At 40.7% G+C, this 20,661-nt stretch overlaps 1 protein-coding gene across 2 annotated transcripts in view; it reads left to right on the forward strand.

Moving 5' to 3' along the window:
- LOC311236160 (kinesin-like protein KIF2A) overlaps positions 1-20,661 on the forward strand; it is a 191,005-nt gene that overhangs the window by 111,470 nt on the left and 58,874 nt on the right. For both annotated transcript variants that reach the window (XM_084323786.1, XM_084323785.1), the window contains exon 14: positions 20,253-20,457. In XM_084323786.1, coding sequence (XP_084179912.1) covers positions 20,253-20,457 — 205 coding nt within the window. The remainder of the gene's footprint in view (positions 1-20,252; positions 20,458-20,661) is intronic.

Below are 20,661 nucleotides of genomic sequence, written 5' to 3' on the forward strand. Positions count from 1 at the left end.
ATTAGGCGATATTAACGTTAACATTGAAGTGGATGTTGGCATCAAGGGGGTAAAAAGGAAAACCCGGCGTGGCACTCAAAGTGTTAAAATACTATTGTTGCTTAGGTTGTTTTCAGCGTTTTATGTGCATAAGCTGTTATTTAGTTTGAAATGTTCGTTGAAATAAGTAGATTTTTCGTTTTTGTTTATTTATTAAGTTAATATAAAACCATATAGTCACATATTATAATACAATAGAATAGAATTTTAGAATACAACTAGAAACACTGTCCTGGCCTGCTTCTAAGTTCAGTGGCCTGACAATTATTTAAATTTTTTTTATCATCTCGCGGCCCACCCGTGGCTGCTCGCGGCCCACCTTTGGGTCGCGACCCCGACTTTGGGAACCACTGGTCTAGAGTAGACTATCATTCTGCTCTGGAACCTCTAGACTATCATTCTGCTCTCTGGAACCTCTAGACCAGGGGTGGCCAACCAGTCAGAGACTAAGAGCCACAAAAATTACTGTGGTACCACAAAGAGCCACACCATATACCAGCGTTTCTCAACTTTTTTTTCAGTCACGGCACCCTTCATGTGTTTATAGGTCTCACCCTCTGGCCTCTGAAGTTGCTAATGTCTTTTTTATTTGGGCCTCACATGGTTAAAAGTACCCTGTGAGTAAGTACCCATGGTTGCAAAATTACAAAATCACTTTTAGCCATTTAAAAAAAGTGTTTATTTAAAAAATAGTATAGTCAATTGGTCCTGTTCAGCCTCACAATGCTATTTGATAGTAAATGTGTTTATATGTCCCACCCTCTGGCCTCTGAAGTTGCTAATGTCTTTTTAATTTGGGCCTCACAGGGTTAACCTCTTAAGCCCGAGTTATACAGTAAAAGTGTATATTTTCAGCATTTCGTTTGTTTACCAATGATTTTAATTGATATTAGTGAAAGATAAGATTATAGAAATCTCAGGGCATTGAGTCGGAAACCGGCGCATATTGACAGGAGGAAGTGGCACAGCCAAAAGTGAGTGTAGTCTTTTGAAGGAAGAGACTCAGGGCTTTCGAATTTAGAAAAACTACCCTACCCAGCTGTCAATCATCTGTTTCTGGATTTACTTTTTTATTCTTATTTTTTGGGATTATCTCCCACAAACCTGAACGTTATTACCATAAAACATAACGCAGTTAGTTTCTCTACCTTTCTGTGAACGTCTTGCAAAAAACGGTGTTACGATGAAAAATGGTGGAGAAATTTACATTATAAAAAAGATGGCAGAATTCAGTATTGTATCTACAAAACCTTCTGTTTAATCATCTTCCCTTTATTCATTTGCTTAGATTTTTCAGGTCTGGTCAATTTTAGCATGGTGTTATTCACCGTCAAAGATAATTTTTTATAATATTTTTTAATATAATTGATATTCTCCTTTGGTTCATTACAATTTACTCAAGCCTAGTAACAGACACACTATTTCTGACACTGATCCATACTGTATGTCCCTAGATTCAGATACCAAGAACATGCAAATGGACCATTTAAAAAAAAATTGAAATGTTTATTCTACGTCCTTATGGAATGAGTGACATAAAAAAAAATATATATATATATATATATTGTATTAGATTTATTTTTATTTTTTTATGGATGGGAAGAGCCACACATTGACAGGCAAAGACCACATGCGGCTTGTGAGCCGCGGGTTGGCCACCCCTGCTCTAGACTCTATCATTCTGCTCTCTGGAACCTCTAGACCAGCGGTGGGCAATTATTTTTCCCAGGGGGCCGAATGAGCAACTGAAAATATGTTGGAGGGCCGGGCCAAAATTCCAAACTCAATTATGCATAATATACATTTTATTTCTATATAAAAAGCAGTAAATGGCATTGTTTTGACCCCTGGTAAGAGTGTATGTTATTATTTGGCAATTAAAAGGTGAGGTTAGCTTTCAAAAATATCATTTATTCAAATAGAATTTTTTTCCAAAATGATCAACAAAATGTGAAACATTAATAACAAAGGGCATTTTGAGTTTCATATACTATTGAAACAAGGATTTTCTTAGCTTTCTAAAGACATCACATCATCTTATAGCAAAAATAAACAAGAACTGTGTAAAGAAAAGTGTCCCAGTTTTGTAGCCTTTTTTACTTTACATGCCTATATTAAACATTTAATGTTTTCAGAACTTTGAAAAAAAAAGATCAAGTGTCCCATTTCACTTGTTATATTTCCACATTTTAGTGTTCTTCAGTTCTTTTTTTTCATTCAGTGTGATAAATCCAGTCTCTGTTGAGCTTTAACAAGTCCATCAAAGTCAGGTTGCATGTCTGAGGTGGAGATGCGAAGCACAGCTGCCAGATGTTCATCAGTGACAGAGGATCTGTACCTGGACTTGGTAAACGTCATGACTGAGAATGTCTGTTCACATAATAATGTAGGTGGATCCAAAGAGAACCAACATCTTCTGAGCATGTCTCCTCATGTTTGGAAAGTTATCCTCCTTGAGAGCAGAGTAGAACTCTAGCAGTGATGCTGACTTAAAGTGCTCTTTCAGTAGTGAATCAGACTGCAGGTCAATGAGTTCAAGCTGACCAACTATCAACACTGCAGGTAGGGCTGCAATGATTAGTCGACATAATCGACGATGTCGATTATAAAAAAATCATCGACGAGAAATTGTTGCGTCGATTAGTCATAAAAAAAAAAAAAAAAAAAATCTTTTTTTTTGCACTGCCTATCTTTGTGAGAGTGGCTTCTCAGGGTTCCAGACAACATCATAACATGATGATCCCATAGCAAATTTTGGACATTGAAAACATTGTTCCCCTGCAGGAGATGATGATCAGACTAGACACACAATACATTACACACGCACTCTCACTCACACACAGCGATCAGAGTAAAGGCCTCTGCATGCTACAGCAACTTCAAAGCAACTGCACCACAACATCGACAAAGCAACAGTGTTTTAGACACTCTGCCTTTATGCTTCTGCAACATCGACGCGCAAAGTTAGTTTAACTAAAGTTAGTTTAGGTTCGTGTTAACGTTAGATAATGTACAAAATAAACGTATTTCCGGTGCTTTTAGACGTCGCTCTTTTATTTTGAAATCCCCCGACCGGAAGTATTTGTGATGTATTCTGCTTGTGTAACTTTAGGTTAGTTTTAACGTTAGCTGGCAGCTACAGGCACTCGAGGTCGAGGAAGAGCTGCTGAATTTAATCGGCAGGAGGAGAGAGAGCTCGTCAAAGCTGGATATATCCCTGTGGCTGTGGTTGTAGGCACGAAAATGCAGCTCGAACTACCTGTTATTATATTAAATTAATATACAACTTGTCCGTGTCCAGTCCTTTCGAACTGCCCCACCGTCCGTTCATTGTAAACAATGATGCATGTAATTATATTAACGTTACTGTGTGTTGTTGTAGCTATGTTAATAAATTCTGAATGGCATTAACGTTAGTTGGGTATGATAGAGCATTGAATAGCATCAAGTTCAACGCTAGCTGGCTGGCTACAACAATGGAGGATGGTATTATCTGCGGGACCAATATTATTATATGACAGCCCCGCCCCCATTCGCTAACCAACCAATCACTGCTACGCAATATCAACGCAACGGTTGTTTAGGTTAGATTTGGGTGAAAGGTACGCAACATCCTCACAACACAGTCTACAAGACCCTCTAAAACAACCGCGCTGAAATCGCGCTGATGTTGTGTTGAAGTTGCTTTGAAGTTGCTGTAGCATGTAGAGGCCTTAAGACACACACATACACACTCCTCTCACTCACACACAGCGATCAGAGTAAGACACACACACATACACACTCCTCTCACTCACACACAGCGATCAGAGTAAGACACACACACATTCACACTCCTCTCTCTCACACACAGCGATCAGAGTAAGACACACACACATTCACACTCCTCTCACTCACACACAGCGATCAGAGTAAGACACACACACATACACAAATTACACAGTACACACCTCACTCACACAGCGATCAGAGTAAGACACACACACAAATTACACAGTACACACACTCCTCTCACTCACAGCGATCAGAGTAAGACACACACACATACACACACACACGGACTCCTCTCACACACAGCAAACAAAAGACCTAGAAGTCTGTGATCTGACTCATCCCCCTCTCCCCTTACAGCTTTTCCATGTCACCCTCCTGGTCCTGGACCAAGTTACAGCCCCATCAGCCGCGGTGCTGGGGGCAGATGCTGCTAGTTATTTATTTTTTATTATAATTTTTTTAGTTATTTAAAGTACACTTCCACTTTAATTTGTATTATTTAATTTATTTATCTTGTTATGAGTGATTGCTGTATTGTTCTTCAAATACATTTTCATTTAAAGTGGCTTAAGATCCAAATTCAAATGTTTCATGAGTCATTATTTTAATTTGCTATGGGATCATCATGTTATGATGTTGTTGTTTGGTCCTGACAAGAGTCTCAAAGTCTGGGGTGATGGTAGACAAGCAACTCTGAGGTCATGCTCAATGTCCAATCTGTTCCTCTGCTCTGTCTTCAGCTGGACCAGAGCTGAGAAGCCACTTTCACAAAGATAGGTAGTTTAAAAAAAAAACATAATTGGTTTTCGATTAGTCGACTAATCGAAAAAATAATCGACAGATTAGTCGACTACCAAATTAGTCATTAGTTGCAGCCCTAACTGCAGGTAAAGGGAGAGGAAACCAGCTGCATTTCATCCTCAACCTTTTTGAAATCTTGAAAACGCCTTGAAAATTCATCATGCAGTGCTCCCAACATGGATGAGTACCTGTGCCGGTGATCAGCTGATGGTTTGACTTCTTTCAGGGTTTTCATGTGTTTGAGATTGTTGCTGCCTAGTTTCCTTGAAATTAATTGCAACTTTGTCATGAAGGCTTTCACATGGCTATGCATTTCATGAGCAAAAATGCCCTTGCCCTGCAGTTGTGTGTTCAGTAGGGATGGGTACCGTTCACATTTGAACCGATACGGTACCGGTACCTGTGAATCGATACCAGTTCGGCTTGCCCCGACTGCTTTGTTGTTGAATCAAGTCAAATCCTAGGTAAGTGTATATTGTGCGTGTGAACGTTGACATGAAAAGAGAAAAGTATTTTTTTTTTTTTTTATTATCTTTTTATTATCATGTAATCTTTCGCGGGCCGGTCAGAATCATCCGTACAATGCCCGTACAATGTCCAGGTCTGCTCTAGACTCTGGTCTAGAGTAGACTATCATTCTGCTCTCTGGAACCTCTAGACCAGGGGTGGCCAACCCGCGGGCGGCTCTTTGCCCGTCAATGTGCGGAATTGATATTCTCCTTTGGTTCATTACAATTTACTCAAGCCTAGTAACAGACACACTATTTCTGACACTGATCCATATATGTCCCTAGATTCAGATACCAAGAACATGCAAATGGACCATTTAAAAAATTGTAAATGTTTATTCTACGTCCTTATGGAATGAGTGACATAAAAAAAGAAAAAGAAAAATGTATTTATTTTTTTTATGGATGGAAGACCCATAAAAAAAAAAAAAACATTTTTCTTTTTCTTTTTTTTTTTACTTTTTTTTTATGTCACTCATTCCATAAGGACGCAGAATAAACATTTACATTTTTTTTTTAAATGGTCCATTTGCATGTTCTTGGTATCTGAATCTAGGGACATATGGATCAGTGTCAGAAATAGTGCGTCTGTTACTAGGCTTGAGTAAATTGTAATGAACCAAAGGAGAATATCAATTCTATTTACATTTTTTTTAATCTTTGACTGTGAATAACACCATGCTAAAATTGACCAGACCTGAAAAATCTAAGCAAATGAATAAAGGGAAGATGATTAAACGGAAGGTTTTGTAGATACAATACTGAATTCTGCCATCTTTTTTATAATGTAAATTTATCCACCATTTTTCATCATATTGCAACACCGTTTTTTGCAAGACGTTCACAGAAAGGTAGAGAAACTAACTGCGTTCTGTTTTATGGCAATAACGTTCAGGTTTGTGGGAGATAATCCCAAAAAATAAGAGAAATAAAAAAGTTAATCCAGAAGTCAGATGATTGACAGGGGCTGGTGTGAGCTGGGTAGGGTAGTTTTTCGAAATTTGAAAGCCCTGTGTCTCTTCCTTCAAAAGACTACACTCACATTTGGATGTGCCACTTCCTCCTGTCAATATGCGCCGGTTTCCGACTCAATGCCCTGAGATTTCTATAATCTTATATTTCACTAATAACAGTTAAAATAATTGGTAAACAAACGTAATGCTGAAAATATACACTTTTAATGTATATCTCGGGCTTAAGAGGTTAACCCTGTGAGGCCCAAATTAAAAAGACATTAGCAACTTCAGAGGCCAGAGGGTGGGACATATAAACACATTTACTATCGAATAGCATTGTGAGGCTGAACAACAGGACCAATTGACTATACATGTGCTTAAAGGGAACTATCTTATAAATGGCCTTTTTCAGTGTTTACCATGGTTTCTTAGCTATGTGGAATGTGGACTTATATTAATAGGATCTATGTCTCTAATTCTCATATTGGCGCATTCTTCCAATTCTCCTCTCACAATATTCACCCTCACTGAACTGAGTCATCTGAAAATGTGCATATCTGTGATGTCAGAGATTTCTCAGCTGCATAATAATGTGGCAGTTGATGTGGCAGTTGGCACCATGCCACACAGTGGTTGGAGCCCAGCCTCAAAACGGCTTAAGATCTTGAGGTAGAAAAATGCGTTTTTTTTGAGTACTTGATTAGAAATACAAAACAATTAATAATTTTTTTGAAAAAAACCTAGGTGTTCCATAGACTCACAGGAATTGTGTAAAAGTGCCCAAATAGTGAAAGAAATAGTAAAATAGTTCCCCTTTAACACTTTGACTGCCGGAAAACGCTTTACAAGCGTCATTCCCGGCCATGCTCAAGTTGCCGGAGGACGCTTTACAGCGTCCTTATATCAATATTTCAAAAATCTGCGATCGGATTCATATTTCCCCTCCGCTGGCCTGAGATCCACCAGGAGGACCCACTGAGCTATCTGGCGGTTCAGGAGCGCCATCTGGTGGCCGATCGGCGCAATCGCTAAAACAGGAAGTGCTATGGAGGTTGTGCTGGTCGGCCATATTACTTCCGGGCACTCTGTTTGGCTACCGGGACTCGATCTCGACACAATACATAGCGATCGATTGCCAATAACTCGATAAACAACATGATTTGGACATATATACTATTATACAAGCTGGAAATGGACCCGATATTTCTACATACCATAATAGGTAAATGACTGTTCCACGCTCATCGCCCAACGGCGTGAGGAGGATACGGTAAGATTCAGCGTTATTTTTGATCATATTCCATATAAACTGTTATAATGAACATATCACCCACACTAGATGAATGATATAACGCTGCCCACGGAATTATAAACGATCCCCCGCCCATCCGGTCATCATCAGATCATACGTAGATCATTCTAGAAGTACGTCCAATTGAAATGTTTTATATCGCCCCGATTGCCATCAAACTGTATTTCATCATCAATATAATGCATTTGGGGCTATATATCACGTTCTGGAGAAAGCTGCAGAAAGAGATGAAAACATACTTATACATTAGACCATACTTTACTATGAATATGTGAATGAAAAAGTTTAACGTTGCTACACAATGAACAATACATATAGGACTTTGAATGGGCCCTAATAATGGCAATGTAGCAATAGAATTTAAAAAGTTATAGCCCTGCAAAGAAGGGGAATTTCTCCATAGACAAATAGCGCTGGCAATCCACAGTCATTTTCCGGATTTCTGGCCGGCACCCATAGTGTTAACATTTTTTAAATAAACATTCTTTTTTTAAATGGCTAAAAGTGATTTTGTAATTTTGCAACCGTGGGTCTCACAGGGTACTTTTAACCCTGTGAGGCCCAAATAAAAAAGACATTAGCAACTTCAGAGGCCAGAGGGTGAGACCTATATAAACACATGAAGGGTGCCGTGACTGAAAAAAAAGGTTGAGAAACGCTGGTATATGGTGTGGCTCTTTGTGGTACTGCAGTAATTTTTGTGGCTCTTAGTCTCTGACTGGTTGGCCACCCCTGCTCTAGACTCTGGTCTAGAGTAGACTATCATTCTGCTCTCTGGAACCTCTAGACCAGGGGTAGGCAACCCTAGGCACGCGTGCCTGCATAGGCACGCGGGGGCATTTTCATAGGCACAGGGACGTTTTTTTTTTTTTTTTTTTTTTGTGTGAAATATTATAGTGAAATATTTTGCACTGTTGTCGCATTTATCTTGTTGAAATCCTCCCACAGGTTATTTTTACTACCACATATTTAATTGAGACCCTTTATTTGTTTATTATTTCAATTTAGCTGGAAATACATTGCTACATCATTCAGTAACATTTGCAGAGCCTTATAACATATGATGGTTGTATCAACCCTAAATCTGAGTTGGGGGGAGGGGGGGAATGCAATGCAGACAAACAGCTGCATACAGTGCGACCATTTCACTCACATTTGCCCATTCATTTTTGGACACATCACACACCATCAGTGTGTGTACTGTACGTGTGCTGTCATAGCTCCACCTACAGGCCTAATGGAGAACACCAGGATGTGAATGGAGGGTGAATGTGAGGTATATCGTGTAAATAAGTTTTGATTGATCGCAAGACTACACTGTAAAAAAAAAAAAAAAGTTACCAGAACTTAAACATTTTGAGTTCAGTTACTGTGCATTAAGGTTTTCAGTTTTCAATCCATAATAAGTTAACAGAAAAATAAGTACACAACCACATTATTTCAATCTAATAAAACTATGTTTATTGTCATTGTTTTAAGAACACAAGTTGACTTGGTAATACTCACATTTTGAGAAAAAAATATGGCTTAACACTTTCAGTGCCACCAGGTGGCGCCAGAGTTAGCGCTTGAATGCCACCATCCACTTTAATGTTAACGTTAATATCGCCTAATCTATGTTTTAAATTATGGCTGTGTCTAATCTGCCCGTCGCTTATCAAAGAATCATTTTCCAGTCAGTGCTGTCAAGGCAGATTGGTTTTTTATCGCTTCATTTCCGTTTGAGAGCATTTTGAAAAGCACCAGTTTTGAGGTAAAAAAACAGCCCATTCTGGGCCATTCTGTGATAATCGTCTTTTACTGGAATATTCCAGAACGTTGATATTTGTCGGCCTATTTATGAATCGTTTTCAAATAAACGCTAGATGATCAATATTATACGTACACGCACGCCCATTCGAGCCGCGCGCGTATAATAGCCGTGTTCATTTCCTCATGGATTTTACAGTGAAACCGATAGAGGACATTTCACAAAACAGCTTATATCTTCATCAAAATGAGTCTGATTATCCTAACACTGATAACATAGATTCCTTACCTGACATCAGATGGTATCCAACTGGTATATTCCAATTCCTGATCACCATTCGAAAAAATCGATAAGTGTATAGATCTAACGTGATACAGTAGAATTCATGATCCGCGGCGCTCAGAGGATCCATAATGAACTGTGGTAACCCCGGCTGCATCAGTGGACTGGAAAATGTGGAGTACAGGATTTTTTCCCCCATCCATTTTCATTGAGTCCATTCCAAAATCCCTTATGTCATCTGGAAGACGATAGGGGGCGCTTTTTTCCACATCTGATCGCCGGCGGCTCTCGGGTAGACTAGGGTAGGCTCGTGTGATGCAATATGATTTCAGATCGCAAAAAAAAATAAAAATTCAGAGAAATCTCGTGAGTGGCTTTCAACGAGATATTAATAATTCCGAGAAAACTCGTGAGTGGCATAGAAGGTGTTAATAGAGACCCGGTTTTAATTGAATACCGGTTACTATTAGAGGAATTACGGTATGCTATTTTATATATCATTGTAACAGTGTAGTGTAGGAATTACAAGAATGACAAGACTGTAACTGTAACTTCTCACATTTATTTCACACTCTACATACTCGTGAGTGGCATAGAAAGTGTTAACATGTGCAATGTTCAATGAAATAGAAAAATAAATAATACAATTTGTTGATTAATCCCACTGGTCACAATGGTGACTGTAATAATGTTTTTGTTATAAGGCTCTGCAAATGTTACTGAATGATGTAGCAATGTATTTCCAGCTAAATTGAAATAATAAACATATAAAGGGTCTCAGTTAAATATGTGGTAGTAAAAAGAACCTGTGGGAGGATTTCAACAAGATAAATGTGATAACAGTGCAAAATATTTCACTATAATATTTCAAAGCAAATTTTTATTTATTTTTTTAAATTAATGCTGCCCCCTGTGCCTATGAAAATGCAGGCACGCGTGCCTAGGGTTGCCTACCCCTGCTCTAGACCAGTGATTCCCAACCTGGGGTCCGCGGACCCCCTGGGGGTCCGCCAGGGGGCGCAGGGGGTCCGCCAGACCACAGATGATTTTTTTTTTTTTTTTTTTTTTCAGATACATATTTTATTAGCATATTTTTATCATCAGAAGCATGAATAGTCTCTCCACTACAATAAAAAATAAAGATAAATAAATAAACATCTAGACATGATTTTTGAACGTTAACAGTAGGCTACCGGGTAGCCGCTAAAACGCGAATCAGTTGACTGTATCACTTTCTGTAGCTAGCCTAGCACGCTAGTTAACTTTCTCGGCTCGTCTGCAGTCAGCCGCCAGAGGCGAAAATGTGTGACAAACGAAAAGGAGATGACGGCAGCTCATCTGCAAAAAAAGTTAGGACCTACAGCAATCGCGAAAATTACATCACCATGGGCTTCACTGAGGGACCAGACAAACGACCTGAGTGTGTGATTTGTGGAGAAAAGTTGGCAAACTCGAGCCTGAAGCCCAGCAAGCTGAAGAGACATCAGGCGTCTAAGCACCCAGAAACCGTTGGGAAGGATCCGGACTTTTTTCGGAGGAAAGAACAGTCTCTCAAGGTGAACAAGCCTGTTGATGTTAGAGTAGCGTGGAGCAGGGGTGGCAGTGATTTACAGAAGGCTACCGAAGCCTCCTTTGAGTGTTCGCTTTTAATTGCAAAAGCAAAGAAACCGCACAATATTGGCGAGCAGCTCATCAAACCAGCCTGCATCAAAATGGTTTAGAAACTGTGCGGCCCACAGGTGGCGGATAAACTAAAATCAGTACCACTCTCGAACAATGTAGTGAAAGACCGAATTGATAAGATGTCAAGTGATTGCGAGCAGCAGCTGTCAGAAAAGCTTAGAAAGGGTCCATTTGCCATACAACTTGATGAAACTACAACTGTCGCAGACGAGGCTGTGCTCATCGTTTATGTGCAATATATCAAAAATGAGGATCTGAAGCAGGACATTCTCATGTCAGTCAACCTTACTACCACCACTTGAGGTGAGGATATTTTTACTGCAGTGGATTCTTACTTCATTCAACATAAATGCAAACCGTTCACCATTAGGGCCTGATTTGAGAGGATGAATACAGGATTTGAATATTGGCCAAAATTTTGAAATACATATGGTGCAAGATTAGATTTGTTGATTGAAGGCACAAGTCAAAGAAGCATAGTGGGTCTAATTATGATGCATATGCCTGTGTATAAGCAGTTTGTTATTAAAATGACAAAAAAAAAGTATTAAACCCAGCTAGGACAGATTCTCTCTGCTACTGATTGGAATTTCCTGTCTCATATTTAGTTTAATTTGTTGCATTGATTTGTTCCATAAATGCAAACCGTTCACCATTAGGGACTGATTTGAGAGGATGAATACAGGATTTGAATATTGGCCAAACATTTTGAAATGCATATGGTGCAAGATGAGATTTGTTGATTGAAGGCACAAGTTAAAGAAGCATAGTGGGTCTAATTGTGATGCATATGCCTGTGTATAAGCAGTTTGTTATTAAAATGACAAAAAAAAGGTATTCAACCCAGCTAGGACAGATTCTCTCTGCTACTGATTGGAATTTCCTGTCTCATATTTAGTTTAATTTGTTGCATTGATTTGTTCCATAAATGCAAACCGTTCACCATTAGGGCCTGATTTGAGAGGATGAATACAGCATTTGAATATTGGCCAAACATTTTGAAATGCATATGGTGCAAGATGAGATTTGTTGATTGAAGGCACAAGTCAAAGAAGCATAGTGGGTCTAATTGTGATGCATATGCCTGTGTATAAGCAGTTTGTTATTAAAATGAAAAAAAAAAAGTATTTTATGGTATCTTATTAGGAGGGGGTCTGCGAATTTCATCAGAGATGTTTGGGGGTCCCTGGGGGGAAAAAGGTTGGGAACCACTGCTCTAGACTATATCATTCTGCTCTCTGGAACCTCTAGACCAGGGGTCGGCAATAGGCAGCCCGCGGGACGCCAGGGTGTCTTTTATTGTGAAGCTGTATCTATCTACCGGTAGTCATCAAAAGAATGTCTGACACTATAGGCAATTGAAATGGTCACATGGAATGGGAGAACCAATGGAATAGTCCCACCGGGCCGCGTGTATATTTCCCTAACGCACTTTCACTTCCGCGTTCGAGATGCGAGAGTAAAAAAATGTGTTAAAAAAAATTTAAAACATCTTTGGATAGCTTCTTTGCAACGGGGAAATATAACGCTTCTTTTAATAAACAGGAGCCATACTTAAAATACAGGTTTATCGCAACAGGTCGGTGATTCTTGCGTGCCGAGCCGACGTCCTCTCTGCATAATATGTGGCGAGTCGGCGACAACAACAACAACAGCGAGGCAATGATGACAACTGTGTTCAAGTCGGCAGATAAAGTAGCTGCATTCAACACCAATCTGGAATTGGAGGCCGGCGAGTGGATATTGGACATGTTTCAAACATTAGCAGGGATTTTGGAGGACTTAACAACAAACAAGGTATGGTGAGTCGTGTTTTCATGCATTCTGGTTCATCACCCGCCGCGGTGATCTGCAACAGCTGATCTGCTGTTCATGAATGAATGAATGAATGAAAACTTTATTTAACAGATTGCAGAATGGGTACAATACAGTACGGCGCAATACACACAATTGTTAAGGGGATGCAGACCAGAGAAAAACGTTTGTCTTGTTTACATCAGGGTCCGCCATTTGCGAGTGCTCGCTTATGCCTGTTTTTTTACTGTTGTGAAGCACTGTGAACTGCAACCTCTGTATGAAAAGTGCTATACAAATAAAATAATTAAATTATTATATTAAAAGTAGATTTTTCTGGGGGGGATTATTACAGGCTAGCATGTGTCAATGATTAGCAACAACAGTTTTTTGTAAGGGTCCCGCCTCCACCAATCACATGCGGCTCCCTTTGTGTGTGTGTGTGTGTGTGAGAGCAAGAGAGAGAGATAGTTCTCCAACTTGTGTGAGTTGCAGTGATCTCCTGGTTGTTCCCCACCTAGGTTATCTAACTATTGCGCTGCTGCAACTAGAAACACTGGCCTGGCCGCGTCTATTCGAAGCCTAACCGGTTCATGCTTCCGCATTCGCGTTTTGCGCTCTGATTGGCCACTGATGTTTCTGGTCGCACCAATCGTGTGACGGCAAGTTCTTTCGCCGGTTAAGCTTAGGCACTCTTTCGAAGTTGGTTAAGGTTAGAGTTTGTCTTAGAGCAGGGCGATAGAACGCCAGCCCTGATTCCAAACTCTAACCATAACCAACTTCGAAAGAGTCGCCTAAGCTTAACCAGTGATAAACTAGGCGTTAGGTAGTTTGCTGCTGGTCGAGGCGGAAATGGGCGCGTCACACGATTGGGCGCACATGTCACATGACCAGAAACGTCAGTGGCCAATCAGATCGCACCAGAAACGGCAGTGGCCAATCAGATTCACAGAACGCGGAAGCATGAACCGGTTAGGCTTCGAATAGACGCGGCCTGGCCTGCTTCTAAGTTCAGTGGCCTGACTGCATAGAAAAAATTTAAATCTTTTTTTTTGGGATTTTTTTTTATTTATTTTTTTATCATCTGGCGATCCCCCCCCCCCCCCCCCCCCCATAATTTAGCTTATAATCGATTCTAACATATTCAAATCGATGCATCGAATCGAACACATTAGAATCGATGCATTTCGATTAATCAATGCATCGTTACACCCCTATTGTTGAGAGTGAATAACCGGTAGGCAGCGAGGTGCAATGTAGCGCTTGCTCAACATGAAAGTCAGTGGACAGCGCGTGGTGCTGAAATAACAAACGAGCAGTGTGGTGTGAAATTAAAACACCAGTTCAGTAATTCATTCAAACTTTATCTTTACTTGACGTGACGGCACCACACATGTGAACAGTAACAATGCAATTAAACTGAAGTCAAATCAGAGCAAAAAAAGCTGAATCCGCTTCAAGAAGATGCGCTACATTAGGTATATAAGGAATTACAATGAGACATTTATTAACTAAATAAAAAATACAATTAGGCTTTTAACCCTCTAAAGCCGGGCGCAACACTAGACATGTTTTGTAAAACATTAACCTGTTCCACCCGTGGTGAAAATCCGCCTAAAATATATACCTAGGTAAATGGAATATTGCTCCACTTCTACAAGGCCATTTGCATATTCTTGGTATCTAGGTACATCTATGGACCTCAGGGAATGTATTCAGTGTCAGAAATATTGTGTCTATTACTAGGCTTGCTTAAATTGTGATGAAACAAAGGAGAATATAAATTATGATTTTTCTTTGCATCTTTGACAGTGAATAACACCATGATAATAATGACCAAACTTAAAAAACTGCCACTGATCTCGTTCAGTACCTGCTTGAGATCATGTGTACCAAAAAATCGAAGGAAATTAATAAAGGGATGATGATTAAACAGAAGGTTCTGTAGATACAGTACTGAATTCTCCCATCCGGACCAATGCAATTTGAAATATTATTATAGAATATAGAATAGGAGGCTTATAAATTACCTTATTATAGCCAATTTGCACATTTATATCTATATACATATATTATCTTTCAAATGCCCGAGTTCAATTTGGATTTAGTATCACCAGGCGTGCATAAGAACAGATAATGATATCTACTGTAATTTACTGTACTTTTTTATTTTCACCACAGTGCAACCATTTTGAAACTAATTTCAGATCTAATTGTTGCTACATGCTAACAATAGGGAGGAGAAACTAACTGCGTTTCAATATTTGTCAAAAACGTTACCTTTTGTGGCTTATTATGCCGAATAATAACAGTTATTGATATAATTCATTCAGAATGCTGAACTTTGAACCCCCACAGAATCTGCCAGAAAGTGTAGTTCGGAAAAATTACAACGCTGATCAACAGCTATGCATACCCTCTTCAAAATGGCCACAAAAAGTCTACAATTCCCATGGTTCAAAATTTCCAAAATGGTTGCCGTCTAGCAATAGACTTCAGCTAATTGAAAACTTAAAACTATCTAATGGCACTTTTAACCTATTTCTAAACTAACGTATTGATGATAATATACATTCTACATGCTTTTGTGACATGTTAGTGATGTTAATACTTGAAAACGTTTGATTGTAAAATCGCAACTTTTTTTGCAACACTCAAAATACACTCAAAATATTGATTTATGACCAGATGCCGTTTTGGGACTGGATCCGGTCCCGTCGGGTGGAACAGGTTAAATATCTTTGGATCCGTTTGTGATAAAGACTTGCTTTATTGGAATCGATTGTCATCTAAAAATTTAGTGCATCTCTCCGAGAATGCGCGGATGTAAAGCATAGAATCTTGAAATATCTAGATTGTTTGTTTTCTCTGGACTGCACCTAATCCGTTGTATCTATCCAGTTATCATAATATCTATGATATTAAATTAAATGTTTGTTTTTATTTTTGTGTATTGTTTTTATTGACCTATAGTCCATTCATGCTGAGTGAATCAGTTCCCCCAGCCACATTTGTGTATTCAAAATGTTTTGGGGAATTAACTGATTTTTTTTATTGAATTTTTTATTTATTTATCGAAAATGTATCGAATCGAATCGTGGTCAAATGAAGAGATTTCATGATGCATTGAATCGTTGCCTGAATAATCGTAAACGAAATTAATCGCTGTGATGTTGCATCGTTACACCCCTATCTGTCACCAAAGCTTCATTTAAACTTGTGTAATTCGGCAGTTCAACAAGTTGAAAGTACTAAACTCCTTGGAGTGATGCTGGATTGCACTCTGTCTTGGTCTCAACATATTAATTATATTGTTTTAAAAATGGGAAGAGCAATTGGTATTTCCAGGAAATGTGCTTCTTTTGTTGCCCGTCCCCTTTTATGTCATAGTGCAAAGTTTAGTTTTATGTCATCTTGACTATTGCTCTGCCATGTGATCATCTGCTGCCAGTGGTGACCTCAGGAAGCTCCAGGTGGTCCAGAACAGGGCAGCACAGTTGGTACTGGGCTGCTCACTAAGGTCTAATGTGAGCCGTATGCATGCCCGCCTCTCTTGGCTTAACGTTGAAAATAGATTGTCTTTTAATATACTTGTGCTGTTCAAGTTGGTCATGAGCAGTAAAACTCCTGTTTTTATACATAATCAGATTGTTTTTAGTAATACTGTGCATGAGCATTACACTAGAGCAGTGGTTCTCAACTGGTCTAGCCTCGGGACCCAACATTTTCCTTAGTCATTAAGTCGCAACCCAAATTTCACTATGATTTTTAATTTATTTTGCAGTAATACACAATCTTTCATGCATTGTTAAAAACATGAAATAAACTCAAAGTGCAACTAGGGCTAAAAACCCAATGAAATAAAATAATAATAATAATAATAATAATAATAATAAATAATATATCCTTCTTAGCAGACTTCTTAGCTTAACATCCCAGGGAACTAATGGGATAACTGGGGATGTTGTTTGCTCCTGACAAGAGTCTCAAAGTCTGGGGTGATGGTAGACAAAGCAACTCTGAGGTCATGCTCAATGTCCAATCTGTTCCTCTGCTTTGTCTTAAGCCACTTCCACAAAGATAGGTAGCAAAACAAAAATATTATAATCTTTTTTTTTTTTTTTTCTTTTTTTACAACATGAATGAATGAATGAATGAATGAATGAATGAATGAATGAATGAATGAAAACTTTATTTAACAGATTGCAGAATGGGTACAATACAGTACGGCTCAATACATACAATTGTTAAGGGGATGCAGACCTGAGAAAGACGTTTGTCTTGTTTCCATCAGGGTCCCCCATTTTCAATTCATATAGACATTTATGACATACATAACATACATGACATTTATGGCATAGGGACATATAGGTATTTAGTACTGATACATTTGTGACATAGGCGGTATTCAAATATACAGTACTGTTACCCCTAGATCCTGACAGAGTATATACATATGATGGGGAGGGGACTGTACATTAGGAGGGGGTGGGTGGGTGGGAGGGGAATATACATACGGCGGGGAGGGAATATATACATGCGGTGGGGAGGAGACTGTCTATTAGGAGGTGGTGGGGGTTTTGGGCATTTACGGTGGCCAGTTTCGAATTGCAGCCTCCCGTAGGTGCTCTTTAAGGGCGGTTTTGAATGTGGGCAGGGATTCACATTCCTTTACAGCTTTGGGTAGGGCGTTCCACATTGTTGTGGCATAATTGCGAAACGTGTTTAGTCCCTTGTTTGAGCCGAATCTGGGTTTAACATGATTTGTTGAGCTTCCTCTGGTGTAGTGGTTGTGGTATTCACTGACCTTTGGGAAGTATTTTGACATGTACATGGGCACCCCGGTCGTATAGTGTATCTTGTAGACCAGGCCCATTGCAAGTTGCTGTACTCTGTCGTCTACTCTAAGCCATCCTAGGTTGGCAAAGTGGGCAGGGGTGAGGTGGGTTCTGGGGTTCAGGTCAAGTAGTAGTCTGACCAGTTTGTTTTGTGATGTTTGTAATTTTGTTTTAAGCGCCTTTGAGGTGCTTTGGTACCATGAGGTGCACGCATAGTCATAGTACCCTTGAATGAGTGCTCCTGCCAGAGTCCTCAGGGTATTCTTGTTTACCAGAGAGGAGATCCGGTACAAGAATCTAGTTCGTTGGTTGACTTTTTTTATTACATTGGATGCCATTTTGTCACAGGAAAGATTTGCCTCTAGGATGGAACCCAGGTAGGTAATTTCGTCTTTCCTTGTGACAATATTGTCACCCACTGTAACTGAGAAGCCGTCGGTCTTGCTGAGTTTGTTATTTGAACCGAAGAGAATGGACTCTGTTTTGCCCATGTGTAATGATAGTTTGTTATCAGCGAGCCATATGCAGATGTTGCCTAGTTCCGTGCTGAGGGTTTTTTCAACCTGCAATTTGTTCTTGTCAGAGACCAGCAGGGCTGAGTCGTCCGCAAACAGGAACAAGTTGCAGTCACAGGCTGACGACATGTCATTTGCATAAATTAGGAAGAGTAGCGGTCCTAGTATGCTTCCTTGTGGAACACCACAGCTCACTGTGAGGGGGGGGGATAGAGTACCGTTTACCTCTACCATCTGTTCTCTCCCCTCCAGGTAGGATTGCATCCAGCTCACTGATAGGCTATCAAAACCAATTGCTTTTAGCTTGTCCATTAGAATGGAGTGATTGACAGTGTCGAAGGCCTTTTGTAGGTCCAGCATGACCATGCCGCAGTATTTGCCAGCGTCCACCTCTTGTTTGATGTGGTCGTTCAAATAGAGGAGGCATGTGTCAGTGGAGTGGGACGTTCTGAAGCCAGATTGGAATTCGTAGATTAGGTTTTTTTCCGCCAGGTACTTTTCGACCTGTTCGTAGACTATTTTCTCCATGACTTTCGAGATGGAGGTAAGAATAGAAACAGGGCGGTAGTTGCCTGGGTCTAATTTGCTGCCCTTTTTGTGTAGAGGGGTCACTCTCGCAATTTTGAAGTCCTTGGGGACGTGCCCCTGTTTTATAGAGAGGTTTATTATGTGTGTGATGACTGGGGTGATGGCGGCTGCTGCGTCTCTGAGGAATTTGGAGGGGATGTTGTCATGGCCAGTGGCCTTGTTAGGTTGGAGGGCGCTCAATCCGCGACCCAATCAAAATGACCCCGCGACCCACTTTTGGGTCGCGACCCACCAGTTGAGAAACACTGCACTAGAGGTTCCAGTAGTGGGCAGCTTGAATTGCCAGGTCCTAGAACCAGCGCTTTGGGGAGATCTTTTATTTTTAGAGCATTAACTCTTTGGAATGGCCTGCCTCGGAACCTCTGCTGCATTTACAGTAGATTCACTTTTAAAAATAATCTTAAATTGTTTTTAAATTGTTTTTAACACTGTAAAGTGATTTTTTGTTTTTGTTTTACACTAATGTAATTTTAGCTATCTTAATTGTTACAGTAGTTTCATTATGCATTGTGTGTACTGACTTTTAATAATTTTGTTTTTGCAATAGTGATTGTTTTTGTATGTTTTTTTTTTTTTTGTGTGTGGACCCCAGGAAGACTAGCTGGTTGCTATCGCACCAGCTAATGGGGATCCCTAATAAAATCAAATCAAATCAAATAGCCAATGGAAATGCTAGAAATGGTCACGTGGACTGGGAGAACCAATGGAAAATTCCTATTGTTTCTCAATAGTCCAGTGCGCTCCACAGAAAGGGCCGTCAGATAGACACATTGGTTGCGCGTAATGTAAGATAGACCGATAAGAGAGAGGTACTTATCTCCGGTTTTATAATAAAATGGCAAAAAGACAAAGGTATAATGTTCGGTGCAAATGTGTATGTCGTTTACAGTTTATTATGCCACCTATGCAGCTCGTTTATTTTGTCCATTCTCTGCCTCTGCCCTCTCTCCTCCTCTGCCCTCCTCTCCTCCTCTGCCCTCCTCTCCTCCTCTGCCCTCCTCCTCTGCCCTCTCTCCTCCTCTGCCCTCCTCTCCTCCTCTGCCCTCTCTCCTCCTCTGCCCTCTCTCCTCTCCTCCTCTGCCCTCATCTCCTCCTCTCCTCTCCTCCTCTGCCCTCCTCTCCTCCTCTGCCCTCCTCTCCTCCCCTGCCCTCTCCTCCTCTGCCCTCCTCTCCTCATCTGCCCTCTCTCCTCTCCTCTGCCCTCTCTCCTCCTCTGCCCTCTATCCTCTCCTCCTCTCCCTCTTCTCCTCTGCCCTCTATCCTCCTCTGCCCTCTCTCCTCTCCTCCTCTGCCCTCTATCCTCTCTCCTCATCTGCCCTCTCCTCTCCTCCTCTGCCCTCTCCTCCTCCTCCTCTGCCCTCTCCTCCTCCTCCTCTCCCTCTCCTCTCCCTCTCTCTCCTCTGTCACTCAGGACGTCGGGGCAGACCTCGGCCAACGCCCACTCGTCCCGCAGCCACGCCGTGTTCCAGATAATCCTGCGAAGGAAGGGCAAGATGCACGGCAAGTTCTCCCTCATTGACCTGGCGGGCAACGAGAGGGGAGCCGACACGTCCAGCGCGGACCGGCAGACTCGCCTGGAGGGAGCGGAGATCAACAAGAGTCTGCTGGCACTGAAGGTCAGAGGGCAGGGCAGGGCCTGGTAGTGGAGGTCAGAGGGCAGGGCCTGGTAGTGGAGGTCAGAGGGTGGGGGGGGTTACAGCATGATGTCACACAAATGGCCCATCCACACCAACACACCACCCTGTAGCGAGGTCCAGGTTGTCTGATGAGATGTGAAGGAGCTCTGTCCCCCTGACCTCCTCTGTCTCTCCCCCCCCCCC

This window comes from Notolepis coatsorum (genome assembly GCF_963971535.1).
Source record: "Notolepis coatsorum genome assembly, chromosome: 10".
Taxonomy (NCBI): Eukaryota; Metazoa; Chordata; class Actinopteri; order Aulopiformes; family Paralepididae; genus Notolepis; species Notolepis coatsorum.